Source organism: Crinia signifera, chromosome 6, assembly GCF_055691185.1.
Source record: "Crinia signifera chromosome 6, ASM5569118v1, whole genome shotgun sequence".
Lineage (NCBI taxonomy): Eukaryota > Metazoa > Chordata > Amphibia > Anura > Myobatrachidae > Crinia > Crinia signifera.
In genome coordinates this window covers 276,035,731-276,059,183 of record NC_139222.1, presented here as the reverse complement: position 1 = coordinate 276,059,183, position 23,453 = coordinate 276,035,731, and the positions used below count along the sequence as shown (strand labels likewise).

Below are 23,453 nucleotides of genomic sequence, written 5' to 3'. Positions count from 1 at the left end.
TTTTATAATATAAATTTTATTGTAATTTTTATAGTATTCTGTATGCACTTAGCACTACTATGCACTTTAAATAGATAGTATGTAGCTGAGAGTTTGAAGCCGGGCTAGGTCAAATATGAGAGGTTGACCTGACATCATGTGACCGAACAGGCCCTCCTTAAAAGCACCTCCCGGTCTCCACAGCGGCACATCTTGAAAAAGGATATATTCAAATATCCGAAACGCGTTGATCAGGCCGCATCCAGCAGCATCAGTGGGACGGATCACAGCGGCGCTACACGGATCTCCTCTGCCGGCGTTATCTGCAGCACGGCGATCATCAAGGGGAAAGCCGCCGGACGTCTGCCCACTTTGTGTCTGCTTCATTTGGACAATTTTAAAACTTTTTTATCGTGTGGATCCTTGTGGATTACTGTGAATAAATTTCTTCTTACCTGCCTCCTGACGTCCATGGTTATCCATTGGTAAAGAAACCTTTGATGTGTACGCGAGACAGAATTTACATGTAAGTTGATTTCATGCTGGTATCTCCCTGCTATTTTGAAGTTGATACAAAGAAACCATTACGGGAACACCTGATTGAATTTAATTGTAAGTTCAATTCTATACGGCACCAGGAAGATTTCTGTTGCAGGGATCATTACATCCTATATCCAAGATAACTTTGATTTGTTGTCTAACACAGCGCTAGTCTATTGTTAAACCTTTTGTTCTGTATATGTATTTGGGTTAGGGCGTTAACCCGTTACAATAGACCAGCAGCAATTCAGTCCAGCGCTGGGTACACACTAAAACTTTGTCCTTCCTGTACATATGCTTACACCAGTTGCGGAGAGTAGTAGCGCTGCCTATACATATGCCCACACCAGTTGCTGACAGTAGTAGTGCTGCCTATTCATAATGCCCACACCAGTTGCAGAGAGTAGTAGCACTGCCTATACATATGCCCACACCAGTTGCCAACAGTAGTAGCGCTGCCTATACATATGCTCACACCAGTTACTGACAGTAGTAGTCATACTTGACGACTTTTTTTGTCTCCTTTCCGGAAGAACCCCGCAGAGGAGACCCAACAGCAGCATGTCAGGGGGGCGGGAAGGGCAGACGTCATCAAGCCCCTTGCCCATGACAGTCAAACAACTTAATTCACGAATTGGGGGAGGGGCGAAAATGACGCGAAATGAAGCAATTCGCGTCATTTTAGCCCCGCCCCTCGTCGCGGACCCGTGAAAATGTTAATTTTGAGATGCAGGTAAGGGGAGTATGGGGGCTGTCTTAGCCAATGCGGGAGTATTGCCCACCTTCCCGGGGGGCCGGGAGGGGGACCCAATTTTCAGGAGCCTCCCGGCAATTCCAGGAGGATAGGCAAGCCTGATAGTAGTGCTTCCTGTACATATGCCCACACCAGTTTCCGACAGTAGTAGTGCTGCCTATACATATGCCCACACCAGTTGCCGACAGTAGAAGTGCTGCCTATACATAACACCCACAGCACTTGCTGACAGTATTATTCTCTTTCTCGCTTTATTTACCTTAAAATCTGTCTGGCAGCTCATCTTCTCTTCCTTCCATCGGCCTTACTCCTGTGTAACCCCGCCCCTCCCTTCAGTGTAGCTATGCCTCCTTTTCAGTTCCTGCTGCCACTGATGTAGTCAAATGGAGATTGGAAGCTTCATGCTGCTGGCTCCGCTGCCTGTCATACTGCAGCCACAGAGAACAGCAGCGAGTATGCAGGGCAGGGAGAGCGCCTCTCCTGCCCAGGGTCTTCCTGCACTGCATCATCTACTGAGCGGCTAGCGCCACCCTGAGTGGACCGAACCTACGTGGCCAAATAGGTAAGTATGTGGCAATGCGTGAATTAAACTTTTATTTTTCTAGGTGTCAGACTGACTTATGGGGCTATTGGTTCTGTTGTAGAACTACAAGATCCAGAAGGCCCATTAATGCCCGCATGCTGAGACTTGTGGTTCTCCTACGTCTTTTATTCCCTGTATTTTGGGAACCAGGACTGGGCCAAGAGCCTGGTGCTGGTTATAGAAATACAGAGGGATCCCTGCATTTTTTCCCCTTGTATTTCTGAAGCCAGGACCATCTCAATGAGCCAGAACCCTCCCACATCTTTTGATGGTCATGCCTTATTATAAGAGCACAACTATGCCCTTATAGTATACACAGTATATATGTGTGTGTGTGTGTCCCTAAGGCAGAATTTACTTCTGTAGGTACATGCAGCAAGGAGTCCAAATCTATTCCACACTTGAAGGCACACGGGTAATGAACGTGACACAGAGTCTCAGGTTAAAGCATCAACATTTCGATAGTTTAATCCAGTGGTTCTCAACCTCAGTCCTCAAGGACCGCAAAGATCACGTGGCAGGTGCACAGGTGCACTCATTATTCACTGACACATTTTAGAAAAACAGGATCAATAAACAGAAACAGTGCACTTACCAAACCGTATTTCCCTTTTCCCAAATGACGTGCTCCGGCTTGGCCATGAAATGTTTTCGCGTTTCCCATCATCGAAGTCAGGTGACTCAGACTGTTCCCTTGGCAGCTCACCTAAACAATGCATTAAAAAAAACCAGAAATAATGAATGGCATTTTTAAATATCTAAGATTGCTGCAGCGAACCAATTGCGGCTCGCTGCGCCATCAACCTGCTCCTTTGCATTGGCTAATATTAGTCAGAACGAGGAAGGGCCACCAGTCTGACGGTGGAGCTATCATAGTGATCAGTATAATTAATGGAATGGCCACTAGCACAATAGCACGGCTCAGATGCCCACATTTCACTGATTCTAAAATGAATTGGATATAAAAAAAAAAGGTAAAAGGTAAAATGTGATTTACACATCAAGGAATCAGAGAGACAACATAAAGGGGTCGCTCCTATTGGCTGCTATGATCTGGCAGGAAGCACTTGCTGCCCCATAGGGCTCCAACCAAATCTGTGTGTGAGATCGGTGCCATTGCCAGCACCGAAACAACGTGGCACATCGCACCGTTCCCATCTAATAGGGGTGACCCAAACTATTAATAGCTACAATCAGACAGTAAGAAGCTGTTAGTGTAAAATACTAGAGATGTGCACCGGCCACTTTTCGGGTTTTGGGTTCTGATTACCTTGAGGTTTTGGGTTCTAATGGGTTTTGCCAAAACACCTCCTAAGTGTTTTGTGTTTGGATTTCTTGGGTTTTGGGTTCTGATTTTTTTGTTAAAAAAGCATAAAAACTGCTAAAATCGCAGAATTATTATTTTTTTTTGCTCCTACGCTATATTAACCTCAATAACATTCATTTCCACTCATTTACAGTCTATTCTGAACAGCTCACACCTTACAATATTGTTTTTAGGGCAAAAGGTTGCACCGAGGTAGCTGGATAACTATGATAAGCCACACAAGTGTGCGGCACAAACACTAGACTGATGTGGCACACTTAGCATACCCTCTAGGCTGATACTGCACACCTAGAATTACCCCTGGACTGATATGGCACAGGTAGCATCACCCCTGGACTGATATGGCACAGGTAGCATCACCCCTGGACTGATACGGCACATTTAGCATCACCCCTGGACTGATATGGCACACTTAGCATCCCCCCTAGTCTGATACGGCACACCTAGCATCACCCCTGGACTGATATGGCACGCTTAGCATCACCCCTGGACTAATACAGCACACTTGGCAGCACCCCATGAATTATACGGCAGACTTGGCTTACCCCAGGAATTATACGGCACAGATGGTGGCACCCCTGACCTGATATAGCACACATGGAATTATACGGCACAGATGGCGGCACCCCTGGACTGTTACGGCACACATGGCGGCAGGCATGGAATTATACGGCAGACAAATTCCTGCAGTAAAAATAAAAATGTGTATTCTTTTAATTATAAAAAAGAGCAGCACACCTTACTTAGCAACACCCCATGAATTATACAGCACTCTTGGCTCACCCCTGGACTACAGCGCATTTAACAGCCCTTGCAGTAAAAAAAAAAAAAACACCTTAATTTTATTTTCATTAAAAAAAAGGGCAGCTCCCCTGGTCTGATATGGGACATATGGGGCACCCCTGGAATTATACGGCACACATGCGGGCACCCCAGGACTGATACAGGACACATGGGGGCACCCATGGACAAATACAGCACACATGTGGGCACCCCTGGATGAATACAGCACACATGTGGGCACCCCTGGACTGATAGTACTGGTAGCCAGTGGAAACAGCAGATTGGAATTATATACTGCAATAAATACTGGTAGCCAGTGGCAACAGACTGGAATTATATACTGCGATAAATACTGGTAGCCAGTGGAAACAGCAGACTGGATTTTTATATACTGTGATAAATAATACTGGTAGCCAGCGGCAACAGCAGACTGGAATTATATACTGCGATAAATACTGGTAGACAGTGGAAACAGCAGACTGGATTTATATACTGTGATAAATAATACTGGTAGCCAGCGGCAACAGCAGACTGGAATTATATACTGCGATAAATACTGGTAGCCAGTGGCAACAGCAGACTAGAATTATATACTGCAATAAATAAAATACTGGTAGCCACTGCCAGTGGCAACAGCAAACTGGAATTATATACTGTGATAGGTACTGGTAGCCAGGGGCAACAGCACACTGGAATTATATACTGCAATAGGTACTGGTAGGCACTAGCCAGTGGCAACAGCAGAGAGCAGACTGTAGCAGACACTAGGCAGTGCAGGGCAGGCAGTGGCACTAGCAGCACCAGTGGACTATCACACTGTGACTGACTATACAGGAACAGACTCAGCAGAGGCAGGCCCCAGCACAAAGGAGAGACAGAAAACAGCACCAGTCATCCTTGCAATGGTGATGTCTTGATCACTGAGCAGAGACACAGTACACAGCAGCACGGGCCCCAGCAGAGACCACACACAGCAGCAGCACACCCTTCCCTACCCTTCTCCGAGATTGGAGTGAAGATGGCTGCGCGAGGTTGCGGAATTTAAGGGTTCCGTGATCTCGCGAGAATCCGACGCCGGGCGATGACGTTTTGCCCGTGCGCCCGGATTCGAGTAAGGCGGGAAGCACCGAGCGCTGCTCGTATCCGGGCCCAGATTGATGACGTCCGTGCGGGCTCGGATCTGTGGAATCCGAGCCCGCACATCTCTATAAAATACATGATTAAACTTGAAAATAATCCAGTGGGGAAACCAGTAACTCCTGACAGTGGCGTAACTATAAATTTTGCTCCCCCCTGCCAAAAAGTTTGTGGCGTGTGCCCCCCCCCCCCAGCTCCTCTCCAGCGTGTTTCCCCAGCTTGTGCTGTGATGACATCACACAAATAACGCAGAAGCTGAAGCAGGAGAGAGGAAGAGAGACCAGCATACACTGCTGCTTCCCTTGGCTTCCACGCATCAAAGGCCGCCCTAGCACGCCCATCCGTCCACCCATCCTGTACACAGTAGCCAATAGCTGGCTCTGTGTACAGTCAATTGAATCAGTGGGGGGGATTTGTCATCTCTGCCATGGCCGCACCCGAGCATCCAGTGCTCAGTCAGTCGGCAGCGCAGAGCCGGTGTAAGACTTTACCCACTTTCCAACCCTTAAGACATACTTGCCCAACATTCCAGAATGGCACGGAGGCTCCCAAAAAACCGAATGGTCCTTCTAGCCACACCCTTGGAAGGTGGGCAAGTCCCCTGCTTTTCCATGGAGGCCTCCCTTTGCCACCTGCTACAGAGTGCAAGGAAGAGGGGCCTGCAAAGTAGGGAAGTATGCCTTAAGGGAAAGTATGGAGCTGAGGTCTTAGAAGTTCCACAGCAGCCATCTGCATTAAGTACAACAAGGATTCTCATAGACATCATTGATATTTGATAGGCAGACTTGGTGGCGCCCCCCCAGATCCCAGCGGCCTAGGCAGATGCCTAAAGCTGCCTAATGGTAGAGCCGGCCCTGGGGCAGCGGCAGGCAGCAGCATGTCTGCATCGAGTGGGTGCCTGCGCCCACACAGACCCCACTGCAACTTGTTCCCCCAAGCGGCTGCTGGGGCTGCCTTACAGTAGTTATGCCACTGACCCCTGATGGCCCAACAGACCATATCTGACGCCTGAGGAAGTTCCCGGCACCAGGGATTAGTCCCAGCAGGACTCTGACTCCCCTACAGCAGTGTGTGGATCACTAGTGTATGTATCCGTGCACAGTGACTGAGTAACTCACCCGCAGACTGGCTGACAGAGAGCCAGAGGAGAGACGTGACATGGTCACTAAGTCCACCCATATTAGGTCGACATGCAATGGTCGACCACTGAAGGTTGACATGGCTCAGGTCAAGACATGAAATAGATCAACTTGGCTAAGGTTGGCAGGGTGGGAAGGTCAACACAAGCATTAGGTCGGCAAATGCAAAGTCGATAGTCAAAGGGTCATAAGTGGAGTTTTTCAAATTTTTTTTGAGCCGGCAGGTGGTTTTTCATGCTCTACCATCCACTAGGGCACTAGGGCAGTGATGGCTAACCTTGACACACCCGCTGTTGTTGAACTACACATCCCAGCATGCCCTACATCATTTTTAGCATGGCCAAATAGCAAAACTGTAGCAGAGCATGCTGGGATGTGTAGTTCAACAACAGCTGGAGTGTCAAAGTTAGCCATCATAGCACTGGGGCATTGAGGGAGAATATAATATTGTGCCGGGTGCAGAGAGCCATGTGAGGGGGGGGGGGGGGGGGGGGGCGCGTTACACTGATGGTGTCCATGTCCACATTCAGGACAAAAAAAACGTGAAGACCTCATGTCAATCCTTTGACTGTCGACCTTGTGATTGTGATTGTTGACCTAATGCCTGTGTCACCCTTACAACCCTGTTGATCTAAGCCATGTTGACCAATTTCATGGGTTGACCTAAGCCATGCCGACCTTTAGTGGTCAACCCCATCACCCATACCCATAGAGATACAGTTTGGGTACTTGTATACTATCACGGCTCCCATCGCATGCGATCCGATGCCATTTTTCACAGAAATCATTGACATGTATTAAAATCATGTTAAATGCACCCCAAATGTCTTTTTTCACACTGTACCCCCCCCCATTATGAACGCCAACCCGAAGCGTGGCGAGCGCAGCGAGCCCGCGTCCTACGACCTTTTCATACCCCCACTATCCACGTCGGCGTGGAGTTGAGAATAGAAAGTGTGGCGAGCCACCGAGCCCGAAGCGAGCCACCGAGCCCGAAGCGTGGCGAGCGCCCGCGTCCCCTCGCGGGCTTTACAGGTATCCGCGTCCCCTCACGGGGCTCGCAGCGCTCGCCACGCTTCGGGCTCGGTGGCTCGCTGCGCTCGCAACACTTTCTATTCTCAACTCCACGCCGACGTGGATAGTGGGGGTATGAAAAGGTTGTAGGAGGCGTTCCACCGCCCCTCGTGGGCTCGCTGCGCTCGCCACGCTTCGGGTTGGCGTTCATAGTAGGAGTGATACAGTAACAAATGCCCTTTGGGGTGCATTTAACATGATTTTAACACATGTCAATGATTTCTGTGAAAAATGGCATCGCATCGCATCGGATCGCATGCGATGGCATGCGATGCGATGCGATTTTTTCCTATACGATGCCCATCGTGGGAGCCGTGATACTACACAAGTACCAAAGTTTGTAACACAAGATGCTGCCACGTGTCAGTGAGAACGAGCTTAGCAGCACCCTGATCCCTTCTCCACCAAAATCCCAGCTCTGACCCAGGATATTATACCCAGGATTTTGCCAGGTCAGACCTGGCTTAGACCCCGCTTACACTGCGCCCTGTAAACCCAAGGAAAGCCCAGCCTGTGGGTGTAATTAATAATAAAGTCACTGTCAGTAATTAGTATCGTGGAGGTATCAGTAATTAGAATCATGGAGCTGTCAGTAATTAGAATCACGGAGCTGTCAGTAATTAGAATCATGGAGCTGTCAGTAATTAGAATCATGGAGTGGTCAGTAATTAGAATCATGGATCCCACAGTAGTTCGAATCATGTTGCTCTCAGTAATTATAATCATGGTGTCACGTTCTTAGAAGCACTAGCTGTAGTGTAACGGAGGCTGGGTGCTTTAATGTAAGGATGTTGCATCCACAACTGAAGGGAGTGAAACAATAGAATAAAATGAAATTGATTTAATAAAGATATTGTAAGACAAGTGATACTGATGGCATAAATGATATACTGTAGATATGCAAATATAAAAGTCAATAGTCCAATACGTTATTGTAGATTATGATGATGCTTGGTACTTGGAAGAATATTATAATGTTGCTTGAAGAATTGAAGAATGAAGAAGAAGAGATTTGTTTAGGTAATTGAAGAATTGGTTGAAGGATTGGATGTTTGAATGAAGACTGAAGAATAACTGGAAGATTGGATGGTTGACTGGAAGATTGGATGATTGGTTGGAAGATTGGATGATTGGTTGGAAGATTGGATGATTGGTTGGAAGATTGGATGATTGGTTGGAAGATTGGATGATTGGTTTGAGGATTGGATGATTGTTTGAAGATTGAAGAACAAAGAATATAAATGAAGAAGACTGTCCTTGCTGGATTGGATCGTGGCTGCAAACAGTGGTGACCGTGGATATTAACCGTCGGGAATGATGAGTAAGATAATACTCCTTTGGGGGGCTAACCTTACTTGATCCGCATTGGCGGCAGTGGAGTCCGTGGTACCTTGAAATGAGCAGTAGACGATCAGCAGGAGAGAACTTCCTTTGGAGACACGAGAGGAGTTGTAGTGGGAACTACAGAGCCAGACCGGAGCAATGATGCGCAGGGGTAGACATCATTGTACTGACTGCCGGTCTAACCCGGCCAGTTAGTACTTAACAGGTGAGCTGTGCGGCTATTGGTCAGCCTATTGACAGGAGAGGCGGAGCCACACAGGACAGGCAGAGGGAACCAAAAAGATGGCGGCCGCCAGAGGGGGCGACAGGTTACAGCCGGCAGTGAGTGTGCGCAGCTGCACAAATGCCGGCATTCAGGCACAGGCCTAACCAGGCACAAACACACATGGTGGTTCAGGTCTCATACCGCTCATACCCTGCATGGCACACAGCACCACCATCACCACGCGGTGACAGCGCGGACACATGTACCCCGACAGGACCAGGGACATAAGCGGAGGTGAGCGCCATAGTGTTACCTATGCGGTTAGAGAGCCTAGGGCTGGGCACAGCACAGGGGATTTGGGTGAGAGCCATGGTGGATGTGACAGTACCCCCCCTTTTACAAGAGGCCCCAGGACACTCTTTAGGCTTGTTTGGGAATTTTCTGTGGAAGTTATTTACCATTCTGGGAGCATGTACCTCAGAGGCATTAGTCCAAGACCTCTCCTCCGGCCCATAGCCTTTCCAGTCGATAAGATACTGTAATCTCTTGTACCAGGATATGAGCCACTTCATACTCGATGCCCCTATGGGTAAAAACTTTAGGAGATTTAGGCAGAGCAAGATGAAACTTGTTCAGTATTAGAGGTTTTAGCAATCAAACATGAAAGGAATTGGGAATCCTTAAATAATTTGGTAATTTTAATTTGCAGGCAACTGGGTTGATGATTTGTACTATCGGGAATGGCCCGATTAAACGAGGTGTAAACTTCATCGAAGGAACACGAAGACGAAGATTTCGGGTGGACAGCCATACCTTGTCGCCTACTTTCAAAGTAGGAGCAGCTCTTCTTTTTCGGTCCGCAAACCTTTTATACCTTTGTGAGGCTTTCGTTAGCGATTTCCTGACTTTCCTCCAATGCTGTCGGAGCTGCTGGAGGGACAAAGTCACCGCTGGTACTGATGTCATAGGTACTTGCTGGAAATCAGGAACCCTAGGATGGAAGCCACAGTTAACAAAGAAAGGAGTAGAAGAAGAAGATGAATGATATTGGTTATTATGCCCAAATTCGGCCCATGGCAACACCTCCACCCAGTCATCTTGAGAGGAGGAGACATGTAAACGAAGAAAAGTTTCTACATCCTGATTGACTCTCTCCATCTGGACATTGGATTGCGGATGGTATGCTGTACTGAAATCAAGCTGAATTTTGAGAACTTTACACAAAGCTCACCAAAACTTTGCAACAATTTGTACACCTCGATCAGACACAATTTCCTCAGGTAACCCATGGATTCTGAAAATTTCTTTAATGAACAGTTCTGCTAATTTGGGAGCTGAAGGTAGACCTCGTAGAAGTATGAAATGAGCCATCTTAGAGAATCTGTCTATGACGACCCAAATGGTGGTATGACCATCTGATGGTGGAAGATCAGTGATAAAGTCCATCGATAGATGAGACCACGGTCTCCTGGGAATAGATAATGGTCTTAATGGACCTACTGGAGCAAGATTGGAGGATTTATGTTGGGCACAGTGAGGACAGGAAGCAACATAGTCCTGAACATCCTTTTTCAGAGCCGGCCACCAATACTGACGTGACAGGAATTCATAGGTTTTCTGAACCCCTAGATGACCAGAGAACTTAGAGTCATGAGCCCAATGAAAAATCTGTTTTCTTGAGCTAGACTTGACAAAAGTTTTACCTGGTGGTATCTGAACTCGAACAGTTGTTACGGCAAAAGCAAGTGGATCGACGATTGGACTTCCTTTGTAGGATCACGCTTCCTCCTCAGTCTCCCAAGACCTAGACAAGGCATCCGCCTTCCGATTTTTTGCTCCAGGAGAAAAAGACAATTTAAAATTAAATCTTGAAAAGAACAATGCCCATCTGGCTTGACGGGAATTAAGACATTGAGCGTTTTTTAAATACAGCAAATTCTTATGATCAGTAATGATGTTAATAACATGAACTGCCCCTTCTAAAAGATACCGCCACTCCTCCAAGGCCATCTTAATAGCTAATAGTTCTTGATCCCCTATAGCATAATTCTGTTCTGCTGGGGAGAATTTTTTGGAGAAAAAGCAACATGGGTGTAATTGTCCGTCAGCTTTCACCTGGGAAAGGACTGCCCCTATGCCGATGGCAGAGTCATCAACCTCTAGGGCAGGGCTGGGCAACACCGGCCCTCCAGATGTTAATGAACTACACATCCCAGGATGCTTTGCATTAGTTTTGCAACCTGGCCATGCTGAAACTGATGCAAGGCATGCTGGGATGTGTAGTTCATCAACATCTGGAGGGCCGGTGTTGCCCAGCCCTGCTCTAGGGTGAAAGGCATGCTGACATCTGGTTGAGTCAACACTGGTGCAGAGATTAATTTCTTTTTGAGTAACACAAAGGCATCAGCAGCTTTGGTATCCCATTTGGAAGGCTTGGCATTTTTGCGAGTGAGGGCAGTTATTGGAGCAACAATGGTAGAAAAGTCTTTAATGAATTTCCTGTAATAATTTGCAAATCTGAGGAATCTTTGGACCCGTCGAAGAGTATGAGGACGAGGCCATGACTGAATGGCTTCCACTTTCGCTGGATCCATCTCCTGACCGGACCCCGATACAATGTAACCTAAAAAAGGTATGGGTGAAACCTCAAAAGTACATTTTTCCAATTTACAAAAGAGAAAGTTTTTTCTGAGGCGAGAGAGCACCACCCTGACAATCTCTCGATGTTTTTGAACACTGTTGGCAATATTAAAATATCGTCGAGATAGACCACCACATGTTTGTACAGAAGATCACGAAACAGTTCATTCATATAAGACTGGAAAACTGCTGGAGCATTACTTAAACCAAAAGGCATGACAAGATATTCATAATGTCCATCTCTTGTGTTAAACGCGGTTTTCCACTCATCCCCTTCACGAATGCGGATGAGATTACAGGCTCCGCGAAGATCTAGTTTAGTAAAGATTGTAGCTCCTTTAATTCTGTCAAAGAGTTCTGTGATGAGTGGTAGTGGATATCGATTTTTTATAGTCATTTCATTTAACCCTCGATAGTCAATACAGGGACGTAGTCCTCCATCATTTTTCTTTACAAAAAAGAAGCCCGCACCTGCAGGAGATGATGAAGGACGTATGAAACCTTTGGCCAAGTTTTCCACATGGCTTGTGTTTCAGGTAATGACAAAGGGTAAGTAGGAGTTTTTTCCCTGGTACTAATTCAATAGAAGAGTCCCATGAACGATGAGGAGGCAATTTATCAGTGGCTTGTTTTGAAAACACATCAGAGAAGTCTTGATATTGAGTGGGTAACCCTTCTGGTACCTGAAGAGAAACTTGACGAGTAGGTGCCAAAGAGTTAAAACATGATTTTGTACAATTAGTACTCCAGGTTTGGACCTGGGACGTTACCCAATTGATATTGGGATTATGGGTACGTAACCAGGGAAGACCCAGGACGATTGGGTAGGAGGATTTGGGGATGACAAAGAACTGTATTTTTTCTGTGTGTAGACCAATTTGCAGAGTTAATGGTTGGGTTTTCAGTGTGACAGTCTCTCCCAGTATACGACTCCCATCCACTGCAGTGAGGTATACAGGACAGTGAAGCGGAGAAGTGGGTAGGTGCTAACGATTGACAACATCAGTGGTGATGAAGCTTTCTGCTGCTCCTGAATCAAGAAGAGCTGGCAACTGTCTGAGCTGATGTTTAACCTGCAGAGAAACTTGAAGAATACAATCTTCGTTGTTTAGAGAGTTAATAACAACCCCTAACCTGTCCTCTCTTTTACAGGTTAGGTTCTGGCATTTCCCGGCTTCTTAGGACTGGAATCGACGGAGTGCTGGGGATCAGCACAATAAAGACAAAGGCGTTCATCTTGGCGACGTTTACGCTCAGCTGGTGTCAGTTTGTAACGGTTGACCTGCATAGGTTCTTCCGTTGGTAATGAAGAGGGTTTGGAAGCAAGAAAAATAGGTTTAGGGTCAGATCGATTTCTCTCTTGATTCCTCTCCCTGAGCCTCAGATACATTTTGGTGCATAATAAGATTAGATCTTCTAGCTTGGGAGGCAGGTCTCTAGCAGCAAGCTCATATTTGAGTTTGTCTGAGAGTCCATTCATAAATGCTGCTAAAACTGCCTCCTCATTCCATGCCAACTCAGCTGCTAGGATTTTGAATTGGATCAGGTATTGACCCACTGTCCTGGATCCTTGGCGCAGCCGTAGGATTTCTGTAGCAGCGGAGCTGAGACGTCTTGGTTCGTCAAAAACTATTTTAAAAGTGGCGATAAACCGGGCATAGTCTGCTAGTAAAGGATCTGATTTTTCCCACAGTGGAGATGCCCAGTTGAGGGCTGAACCTGTAAGGAGTGATATCACATAGGCCACTTTAGACCTTTTGGTAGGAAAATATGATGACTGAAGCTCAAAATGAATTTCACATTGATTGATGAAACCCCTACAGTTTTTGGGGTTCCCATCAAATTTAGCTGGAGTAGGAAGTTGAAGATGAGCAGTATCTCCTGTCGCTGTAGACATAGGTCTAGGCCAGGGTTCGCGACGGGTAGCTCGCCGGGACTTTTCCAGTAGCTCGGGGCTGTTTCAGTGACCTCCTGCCGCATAGCGGTTCCTTGCTTGACGGCAGGAGGTCAGAAAGTGATTTAATGCCGCTTTTGTGATCCTGACCTGGCGGCAGTGACCTCCTGCCGCGTAACGTTTCCATCCTCACTTGGCGGCAGGAGGTCTGAAAGTGACTTCATGCCGCGTGACCTCCTGACGTCCCCAGCGCACTTTCTTATCGACGCCACAGCCTCTGCTCAGCGTGATTGTTGTTGCAGCCTCTGCTCAGGTCCTGCGCCACAGCCTCTGCTCAACTCTTACATTAGGTAAAAAAAAAAATGAAAACTGTGTGTGCGCAAAGTACATACATTAGGTGACTCTAGCCTGCATTCCGTTTTCACTACTTGAGGTATAATGGGCGTCATGTGTGTGGCATCATGTGTGTGGCATATGCCCCACACACCTTGATGATTATTAATTAATGAGCATCAAGGTGTGGGGCATATGTTTAATGGGCATCATTTGTGTGGCATATGTTTAATGAGCATCAAGGTGTGGGGCATATGTATAAAGCAGCTTCACGTTGTGGGTCATTGGCATAATCGGCATCACAGTGTGTGGAATATGTATAATGGAGCATCACGGTGTGGGGCATATGTATAATGGAGCATTATGGTGTGTGGCATATGTATAATGGAGCATCACGGTGTGTGGAATATGTATAATGGAGCATCACGGTGTGGCATATGTATAATGGAGCATCACGGTGTGGGGCATATGTATAATGGAGCATTATGGTGTGTGGCATATGTATAATGGTGCATCACAGTGTGTGGCATATGTATAATGGAGCATCACGGTGTGGGGCATTTCTATAATGGAGTATCATGCTGTGTGGGGCATATGATTAATGGAGCATCACGGTGTGGGGCATATGTTTAATGGAGCATCACGTTGTGGGGCATATGTACAATGGGCATCATGTGTGTGGCATATGTTTAATGGAGCGTCACGCTGTGGGACGTTTGCATAATAGAGCATATGTACTGTATAATGGGCATATGTATAATGGGCATCATGTGTGTGGCATATGTATAATGAGCATCAAGGTGTGGGGCATATGTATAATGGAGCATCACGGTGCGGGGCATATTTATAATGGGCATCACAGTATGCGGCATAGGTATAATGGGCATCACGGACTGCACTATTGGGGTCATGTGTATCTGGCACTGTACTATTGGGGACATATGTGTATCACATCTCCATTTTCCATGGCCGCACCATATGTGGCTACAGCTCTTAGAGAGCTGACCATGCCCTCGTATTGGAAAAAATGGGGGATGTAGCCTCGCAGGAGTTCCACGGTAGTAGGTGAACCCTCTAATTTTGGGCGCGTGCCTTCGGAACGCGCAGATGTCTTCTCTCCTCTCCCTCGTGTTGGGAGGTATGTTTGTGACATATTGGACATGTGTGTGGCATAAGGTGTCAGGGGCATTACGGTGTGTGGCATAATGTGTAAAGGGCATTTTTTTGGGATATTATGCAGATTTTTAAAAACAAATCTATTTAGTAGCTCTTCGGGCGGTTTATTTTGTCGCGAGTAGCTCCCGCCCCAAAAATGGTTGGAGACCACTGGTCTAGGCGAAGGTGCTGATGTAACTACAGGCCCTTGACCTTTTTGCAACGTGGTTTGAAGAGTGTCCAGTCTTTTTGTCAGGCCCTGGAGGGCATGAATAACTTGCTCCTGAGCAGCCTCCTGTTGATCCAGGGGAGACGCAAGTTGTTGTACAGGAACAGTGCCTCTCTCCTGACCTGATGATGGATCCACGGAGTCAGTACAAACTGTCACGTTCTTAGAAGCACTAGCTGTAGTGTAACGGAGGCTGGGTGCTTTAATGTAAGGATGTTGCATCCACAACAGAAGGGAGTGAAACAATAGAATAAAATGAAATTGATTTAATAAAGATATTGTATAGAATTATACAGCCAATAGAATCATTCTGATGAGAGGCGCGGAGGACAAAGGATCTCTGCGCCTATGACAGTCCGATGCAGGAAGCCGATGGAGCCGCCGGCGTGTCACAGAAGGTGACAGAAGTCCAGGACTACGGCGGATCAAGACTTCAGACCTTCCATGGAGGACCTCGGTGAGTAGGATTTCCTTCCACAGGTCCCCCATGGATTTCTTCGGACCTGGATGGACGCCGCCGACACAGACGCCGCCGACACAGATGGAGCCGACCCCCGACATGGAGCAGGACAAGGCATCGGATCAAGACCCAGGGACCTACCTACTGGCTCAAGATAGGTAAGTATCAGTATGTATGGGCTTTGGATGTATTAAAGTTTTATTGTGTGTCAGTGTGTATTTATTTCACTATTTTTTTACTGAGGAACTACAAGTGCCAGCGGGCCCTTTAATGCCCCGCAGGCTGGGACTTGTGGTTCTCCAAGTCCCAGCTTGCGGGGGAGGCTTGCTGGGACTCATAGTTCCACAATTTAAAACAATAGTTATTACATCTATTTTTTTAAACTGAATCAGCCCGGTGGCCACCGCACAGGGCAACCAGGAACAGCACCAGGCTTCAGCCTGGTCAGGTAAGTCCTGGAGGGGGGGGGGGGGACTCCTTTATTGGGGGGGTCCCCACTCCCCCAGGGCCCCTTGTCAGGCTGACCGGTCAGGGGGTTAATGCTTTGGCTGGGGGGACTTGTATAAAAAGTCTCCCCCCGGCTGTGGCATTACCCTGCTGGCTGGTTTGGCCTGGGGCTGGTTCGTAAAATACGGGGGACCCCTAGTCATTTTGTCCCCTGTATTTTGAAAACCAGCTCGGACCTGGAGCCTGGGGCTGATTTTATAAAATCGGGGAAACCCTATATGTTGGGTTTCCTGATTTTTTTTATTACCGGCCCCGGCTCTTTCAGCCTGGTGCTGGTTACAGCTGTGGGGGGGGGACCCCACGCCATTTTTTTTAATTTATTTTTCTTCTCTATTTTTTTACTTCTGACTGATCCGTGCAGGCTTCTGCCAAATACGACAGGAAAATAAAGTGTATTTTTCTGCCGTATATTCGTGGCAGTTTTACACTAATTAGCGGCCGTATTATCAATACGGCTGCTTAGTAAATCAGGAACCACCATTCTTTTGAATGATGATTTCTGCCGTATTCTTTCGATGGTGTAGACATTCGTATTTGTAAATACAAATACGAATGTCCCATCATTAAGAATACGAAAATACGTTTTTTTGGCATAGTAAATGCCAAAAATATGTATACACCAAAAAAAATTGTATTTTCGTACGAAAATACGATTTTTTTCCACAAATTTTTTTTACTAAATTTCCCCCACAATCTCAGGTTAAAGCATCAACATTTCGAAAGTTTAATCCAGTGGTTCTCAACCTTAGTCCTCAAGGACCGCAAAGATCACGTGGCAGGTGCACAGGTGCACTCATTATTCACTGACACATTTTAGAAGAACAGGATTAATAAACAGAAACAGTGCACTTACCATACCGTATATCTCTTTTCCCAAACGACATGCTCCGGCTTGTCCCTGGAATGAGTTTGCAGTTCCCATCATCGAGGTCACATAACTCAGTCAGTTCACATGGCAGCTCACCTAAACAATGCATTAAAAAAAAAACAGAAATAATGAATGGCATTTTTAAATATCTAAGATTGCTGCAGCAAACCAAATGCGGCTCGCTGCGCCATCAACCTGCTCCTTTGCATTGGCTAATATTAGCCTGAACAAGGACGGGCCACCAGTCTGACGGTGGAGCTATCATAGCGATCAGTATAATTTATGGAATGGCCACCAGCACAATACGAATCATGGAGCTGTCAGTAATTAGAATCACGGATCTATCAGCAATTAGAATCACGGAGCTGTCAGTAATTAGTATCATGGAGCTGTAAGTAATTAGAATCATGGAGCTGTCAGTAATTAGAATCACAGAGCTGTCAGTAATTAGAATCATGAAGCGTTCAGTAATTAGAATCACGGATCCCACAGGAGTTCGAACCATGTTGCTATCAGTAATTAGTATCAGGGAGCTGTCAGTAATTAGAATCATAAAGCTGTCAGTAATTAGTATCATGGAGATGTCAGTAATTAGAATCATAAAGCTGTCAGTAATTAGTATCATGGAGATGTCAGTAATTAGAATCATGGAATTCTAAGTAATTAGAATCATGGAGCTGTCAGTAATTAGAATCACGGAGCTGTCAGTAATTAGAATCATGGAGCTGTAAGTAATTAGAATCATGGAGCTCTCAGTAATTAGAATCATGGAGCTGTCAGTAATTAGAATCATGGTGCTGTCAGTAATTAGAATCACGGAGCTGTCAGTAATTAGTATCATGGAGCTGTAAGTAATTAGAATCATGGAGCTCTCAGTAATTAGAATCATGGAGCTGTCATTAATTAGAATCACGGAGCTGTCAGTAATAAGTATCATGGAGCTGTAAGTAATTAGAATCATGGAGCTCTCAGTAATTAGAATCATGGAGCTGTCAGTAATTAGAATCATGGTGCTGTCAGTAATTAGAATCACGGAGCTGTCAGTAATTAGTATCATGGAGCTGTAAGTAATTAGAATCATGGAGCTCTCAGTAATTAGAATCATGGAGCTGTCAGTAATTAGAATCACAGAGCTGTCAGTAATTACAATCAATGAGCTGTCAGTAATTAGAATCACGGAGCTGTCAGTAATAAGTATAGTGGAGCTGTAAGTAATTAGAATCATGTCGCTCTCAGTAATTAGAATCACGGAGCGGTCAGTAATTAGAATCATGGAGCGGTCAGTAATTAGAATCATGGAGCAGTCAGTAATTAGAATCACGGATCCCACAGAAGTTTGAATCATGTTGCTCTCAGTAATTAGAATCATGGAGCTGTCTGTAATTAGAATAATGTAGCTGTCAGTAATTAGCATCATGGAGCTGTCAGTAATTAGAATCATGGAGCTGTCAGTAATTAGAATCACAGATCTGTCAGTAATTAGTATCACGGATCTCTCAGCAATTAGAATCAGGGAGCTGTCAGTAATTAGTATCATGGAGATGTCAGTTATTAGAATCATGTAGCTGTCAGTTATTAGAATCATGTAGCTGTCAGCAATTACAATAACAGAACTGTCTAATTAGAATAATGTAGCTGTCAGTAATTAGCATCATGGAGATGTCAGTAATTAGAATCCCAGAGCTGCCAGTAATTAGAATCATGGATCTGTCAGTAATAGAATCACGGTGCTGTCAGTAATTAGTATCATGTAGCTGTCAGTAATTAGAATCATGGAGCTGTCAGTAATTAGTATCACAGAGCTCTCAGTAATTAGTATCATGTAGCTGTCAGTAATTAGAATCATGTTGCTCTCAGTAATTAGTATCATGTAGCTGTCAGTAATTAGAATCATGTAGCTGTCAGTAATTAGAATCACAGAGCTGTCTGTAAGTAGAATAATGTAGCTGCCAGTAATTAGTATCATGGAGCTGTCAGTAATTAGAATCACAAAGCTGTCAGTAATTAGTATCATATAGCTCTCAGTAATTAGAATAATGTAGCTGTCAGTAATTAGTATCATGGAGCTTTCAGTAATTAGAATCACGGAGCTGTCAGTAATTAGAATCATGCAGCTGTCAGTAATTAGTATCATATAGCTCTCAGTAATTAGAATAATGTAGCTGTCAGTAAATAGAATCACAGAGCTGTCAGTAATTAGAATCATGGAGCTGTCAGTAATTAGAATTGCAAAGCTGTCAGTAATTAGTATCATGGAGCTGTCAGTAATTAGTATCATGGAGCTGTCAGTAATTAAAATTATGTAGCTGTCAGTAATTAGAATCACGGAGCTGACCGTAATTAGTATCATGGAGCTGTCAGTAATTAGAATCACGGAGCTGTCAGTAATTAGAATCACGGAGCTGTCAGTAATTAGAATCATGTAGCTGTCAGTAATAAGAATCACGGAGCTGTCAGTAATTAGAATCACAGATCTGTCAGTAATTAGTATCACGGATCTCTCAGCAATTAGAATCACGGAGCTGTCAGTAATTAGAATCACAGAGCTGTCAGTAATTAGAATCACGGAGCTGTCAGTAATTAGAATCATGGAGCTGTCAGTAATTAGAATCACGGAGCTGTCAGTAATTAGAATCATGGAGCTGTCAGTAATTAGAATAATGCAGCTGTCAAGATGATAAAAGAATCGTTCAAGAACAAGGCACAAAGGAAATCATGAAACAGGTTAAATCGATATTAATTGTATGTGAGCTTGAGAAAATAACAAACAAGAATTTGCAAACTTATATAGTATGCATTATATTATTCTACTATTGTATATATGGCTACTATATAATTAGATTTTTCATTATTACCTGGCGGAGAGTTTATGACCTGTTTCCCTGTTTTGGATTCTGAAAGATCTGCAAAGAAAGAAAAATGACATTTAAGCAAATGCAACAAGGACAGATCCTTCCTGCTGCATCAGGTGCTCACAGCTCATTATACAGGAATGTCATGTGATCTGTTCTATCGATCTGGCAGATTATGGAGTAGGACAAAGCGGCCTATTCAGTATATACCTTTATGTGTCATTCATTAACAAGTCCGCTAAAGTGACAAAATGCCCTGGGCGCTGACGGTTTTGAGCAGTGACGTGTATACTGTACAGATGGTTTGTGCCCGCCGCGTCTCACCTGCAGATCATTTGGTCATTATGGATCATTGGATAGACACCAACTAGTTCGACACTCATTAGCTCGATATTACTGAAGGTCAACATGGGGTTAGGTCAACAGGGTCATTTGGCCGACACAAGCATTAGGTGAACTTGGGCAAGGTCAACAGTCAAAAGGTCGACATAAGGTTTTCCACTTTGTTGGACCAAATGACGACACAAAAAGTGTACCGCTTCGCTCACCATGCTTCGGGCTCAGTGCCTTGCTTCACTTGGCACACTAATTATAATCACCTCCACACCTTAGTGTTATATTGGTTTATTTGATTATTGGATGTCTGTTCTATGCATATATTCTCCTAATAATGTTGGGATTCTATTCCCTCTGGAGGTGATATTATTATTATCATGGTTATATTACATTCAGGGGTTGTATTGATTTTCCTTATCCTACCCTATTATTGTGGCTAGTGTTTTTTAATTCTTTATTATTGATAAGGTGTTATTTTCTGACTTTTGATTGGGTATGTGCTATACAGTGATTGATGAATTATCTGTGATGATTTTAGTGTATTTAATGTGTATTTTAGTGTATTTACCATGATGATTTTAGATTTTAACATATACAAAAGTGATGGTGCTTGATGGTTTTGAAAGGGGGTAATAACTGAGAGGAATAAAATGACTGTGCTAGGTATATATGATGGAGATAGGTGATGTGTGATTATTTAAAATATTGTGATAGTGACAACTGTCGAGGATGGGGATTAGGTCCCCAATGGTTATATGTGATGTGGATGTAGGACTCATGTTATTTTCCCTGTGTGTCTGTGTTTTTGATGGGTTAGGGTGTTTTGTTGGGGTATCTATTTGGGAATTTATTATATATCTGGTGACTTTATTAACCTGGAGGGAATGTGATTTTCAATGGTGTGAGGGTGGGACCCTAGTTGTGGTCCTTATAGATCTAGGTTTGCGCTGTGAGCTCATTCTTGGCTTGGGGTATCTGTTTGTTCATTTGGTGGTTTATTAACCTTACGGGGGGCTTTTTAGGGGGGGGGGGGGGGGCTGGTTTACTCTTGATGTTGAGAGATGACTGGTGTGGTCTCAGGTTTGGTGACAATTTTAGTATCATCAGAATGTTATTGTGGACTATGGTTGCTCTTATTGATAGTTATTGATTATAGCACTAGATTATACTGTCCTTTATTGTTGGCAATCCCCTTGGTTTATATGTAAACCTCATATTTTGGTTTGTCCGTTTTGTGGATATATATTATTGATGATGTTTGTGTCTTTTTCTCTTTTCTTTTTCTAGGTATCCGCTATTTGTGACATCTCTTCTGGGTCATCATCTTTCTGGGTCCTGAGTTCTTGCTCCCTCCCATTATGTCTCTATATTGTGTAGTTGATCTTGTATACAGGTAAGTTTGGGTTGTTATTCTTCAATATTCCTGTTTTTTTTAATCTTTCCTTTATAGTTTTTAGAGTATTTTCTACTTGGAGGTGACTGAGATCTTAGATCTGGGAGTGGAGTTGATATGGGGTATTCATTTCCTCATTTGGAACAGGAGGAGTCGCTGCCTCTTCAGATAGGTGAATTGTTGGATCTATAGATAGGGTATGTAGATGTTGTTCTCGTTTAGTCCTTTTGGGGTTAGACAATCCATTAAAGAGATCATTTTTGTTTCAGTTTTAAGTTCTTGGTTTAGATCTCCTCCTCTGATCCCCAGTTTCACATGTATCATTCCAAATACTCCCAGGTCTTTCGAGCTACTGTTGTGAAATCTGAGGAAATGTTTGGCCACTGGTGTCAGTGTTTTAAATTTCTTTTGGTCATTGATGGCATTTCTTATGGAGCCTATGTGCTCCAGGACATGGACTTTTAATGCTCTACTGGTTTTCCCCACATAGGATTTTCCACATAGACAGCGAAGGTGATAAACCACTCCTATGCTTGTGCACGTTATGTGCTCAGATATGGTCCATTTTTTTCTGAATTTGTCTGTATAGCCTTTAGTGGTTTTCATGTAATGTCAGGCCTTACATTTACTGCCTTGTCTATTAGTTTTGATTGTGAGGTGGCTATGTACCAAATAATCCTGGATGCTTTTGGATCTCCGCCAACTCATCTGTACTTGGTTTGGAAGAATTTCTTTAAGATCTTTGTCGGTCTGAAGTACTGACCAGTGTCTCTGCAAGATGTTTCCGATTTCTGACCAATTCTCATTGTACATTCCAATGTATCTGATGGGTTCTTCCGTTTCTCCCAGTTTTTTGGGAGAGAGTAATGATTCCCGTGGGATGTTGTTGACTGCGTTTATCGATTTTTTGACTAATCTGTTACTGTAGCCTCTTTCTGTAAACCTATTTTTGAGTTCTTTCTGTCTCTTTTGGAAGGTTTCAGGATCAGAACAATTCCTTTTTATGCGTATAAATTCCCCTTTTGGGATCGCTTTAATGGTGCTCAGCAAGTGTGAACTCGTTGCATGTAATATACTATTGGTTGATGTTTCTTTTCGGTATATATCTGTTATGATGTTTCCTTCCTCATCTATTTCGATGGTTAGGTGCAGAAAGTTTATTTTCTTGCGACTGGCTTCTCATGTCAATCTCAGATTTAGGTTATTGCAGTTCAATTTGATAATTAAATTGTCCAGGTCTTGTATGGATCCTTCCCAGAGAATCAGAATATCATCAATATAATGTAAGTATATTATAATGTTATCTGTATAGTTCTCATGTTGTTCTTGGAAGATAATTTCCCTTTCCCACCACCCCAGGGAGAGGTTAGTATATGTGGGGGCACAGGAGGTCCCCATTGCTGTACCTCTTACCTGGAGGTAGTGGGAGCCATCACACGTAAAAAATTTTTTGTTAAAATGAACTTCAGAGACTCGAGCAGAAATTCATTGATTTTGGTTCATATTCAGGAAATATTTGGTGGCTGCAATGCCCTTCTCATGGTTGATACTTGTGTAGAGGCTCTCTATATCACACATTACTAGCCAAGTGCCTTCTGGGACTGTTGAATTTACCAGTTTTTTCAGGACATCCATCGTGTCTCTGAGATGTGAGGGCAAGGCTGTAACATGTTGGCATAGGAACTGGTCTACAAAAATGCTTAGTTTTTCTGTCAGGCTGCCCATGCCTGACAGGATTGGCCTGCCTGGTGGTTTAAGATCATTTTGTGTGTACCTTTGGTAATAGATACAGTTTTGGAGTTTTAGGTTTTTCTGTTTTTAGGTAGTGGTCATCGTTTTTGCTTATGACCTTTTTGAAAATGCTGTCTTTATCATGTCTGAATATTCCGCTGTGTATTAAGAACTTGGATTAAATGTTAGT

General features: G+C 44.4%; 1 protein-coding gene across 7 annotated transcripts in view; it reads right to left on the bottom strand.

The window, feature by feature from the left end:
• The window catches only part of LOC146009370 (uncharacterized), a 116,293-nt gene that overhangs the window by 30,662 nt on the left and 62,178 nt on the right, over positions 1-23,453 (bottom strand). For 6 of the 7 annotated variants that reach the window (XM_083149674.1, XM_083149676.1, XM_083149678.1 and 3 more), the window contains exons 6-8: positions 19,807-19,854; positions 16,937-17,047; positions 2,452-2,562 (exon numbers count right to left, since the gene is read on the bottom strand). In XM_083149674.1, coding sequence (XP_083005800.1) covers positions 2,452-2,562; positions 16,937-17,047; positions 19,807-19,854 — 270 coding nt within the window. The remainder of the gene's footprint in view (positions 1-2,451; positions 2,563-16,936; positions 17,048-19,806; positions 19,855-23,453) is intronic. The other variant, XM_083149679.1, reaches the window with a different exon arrangement.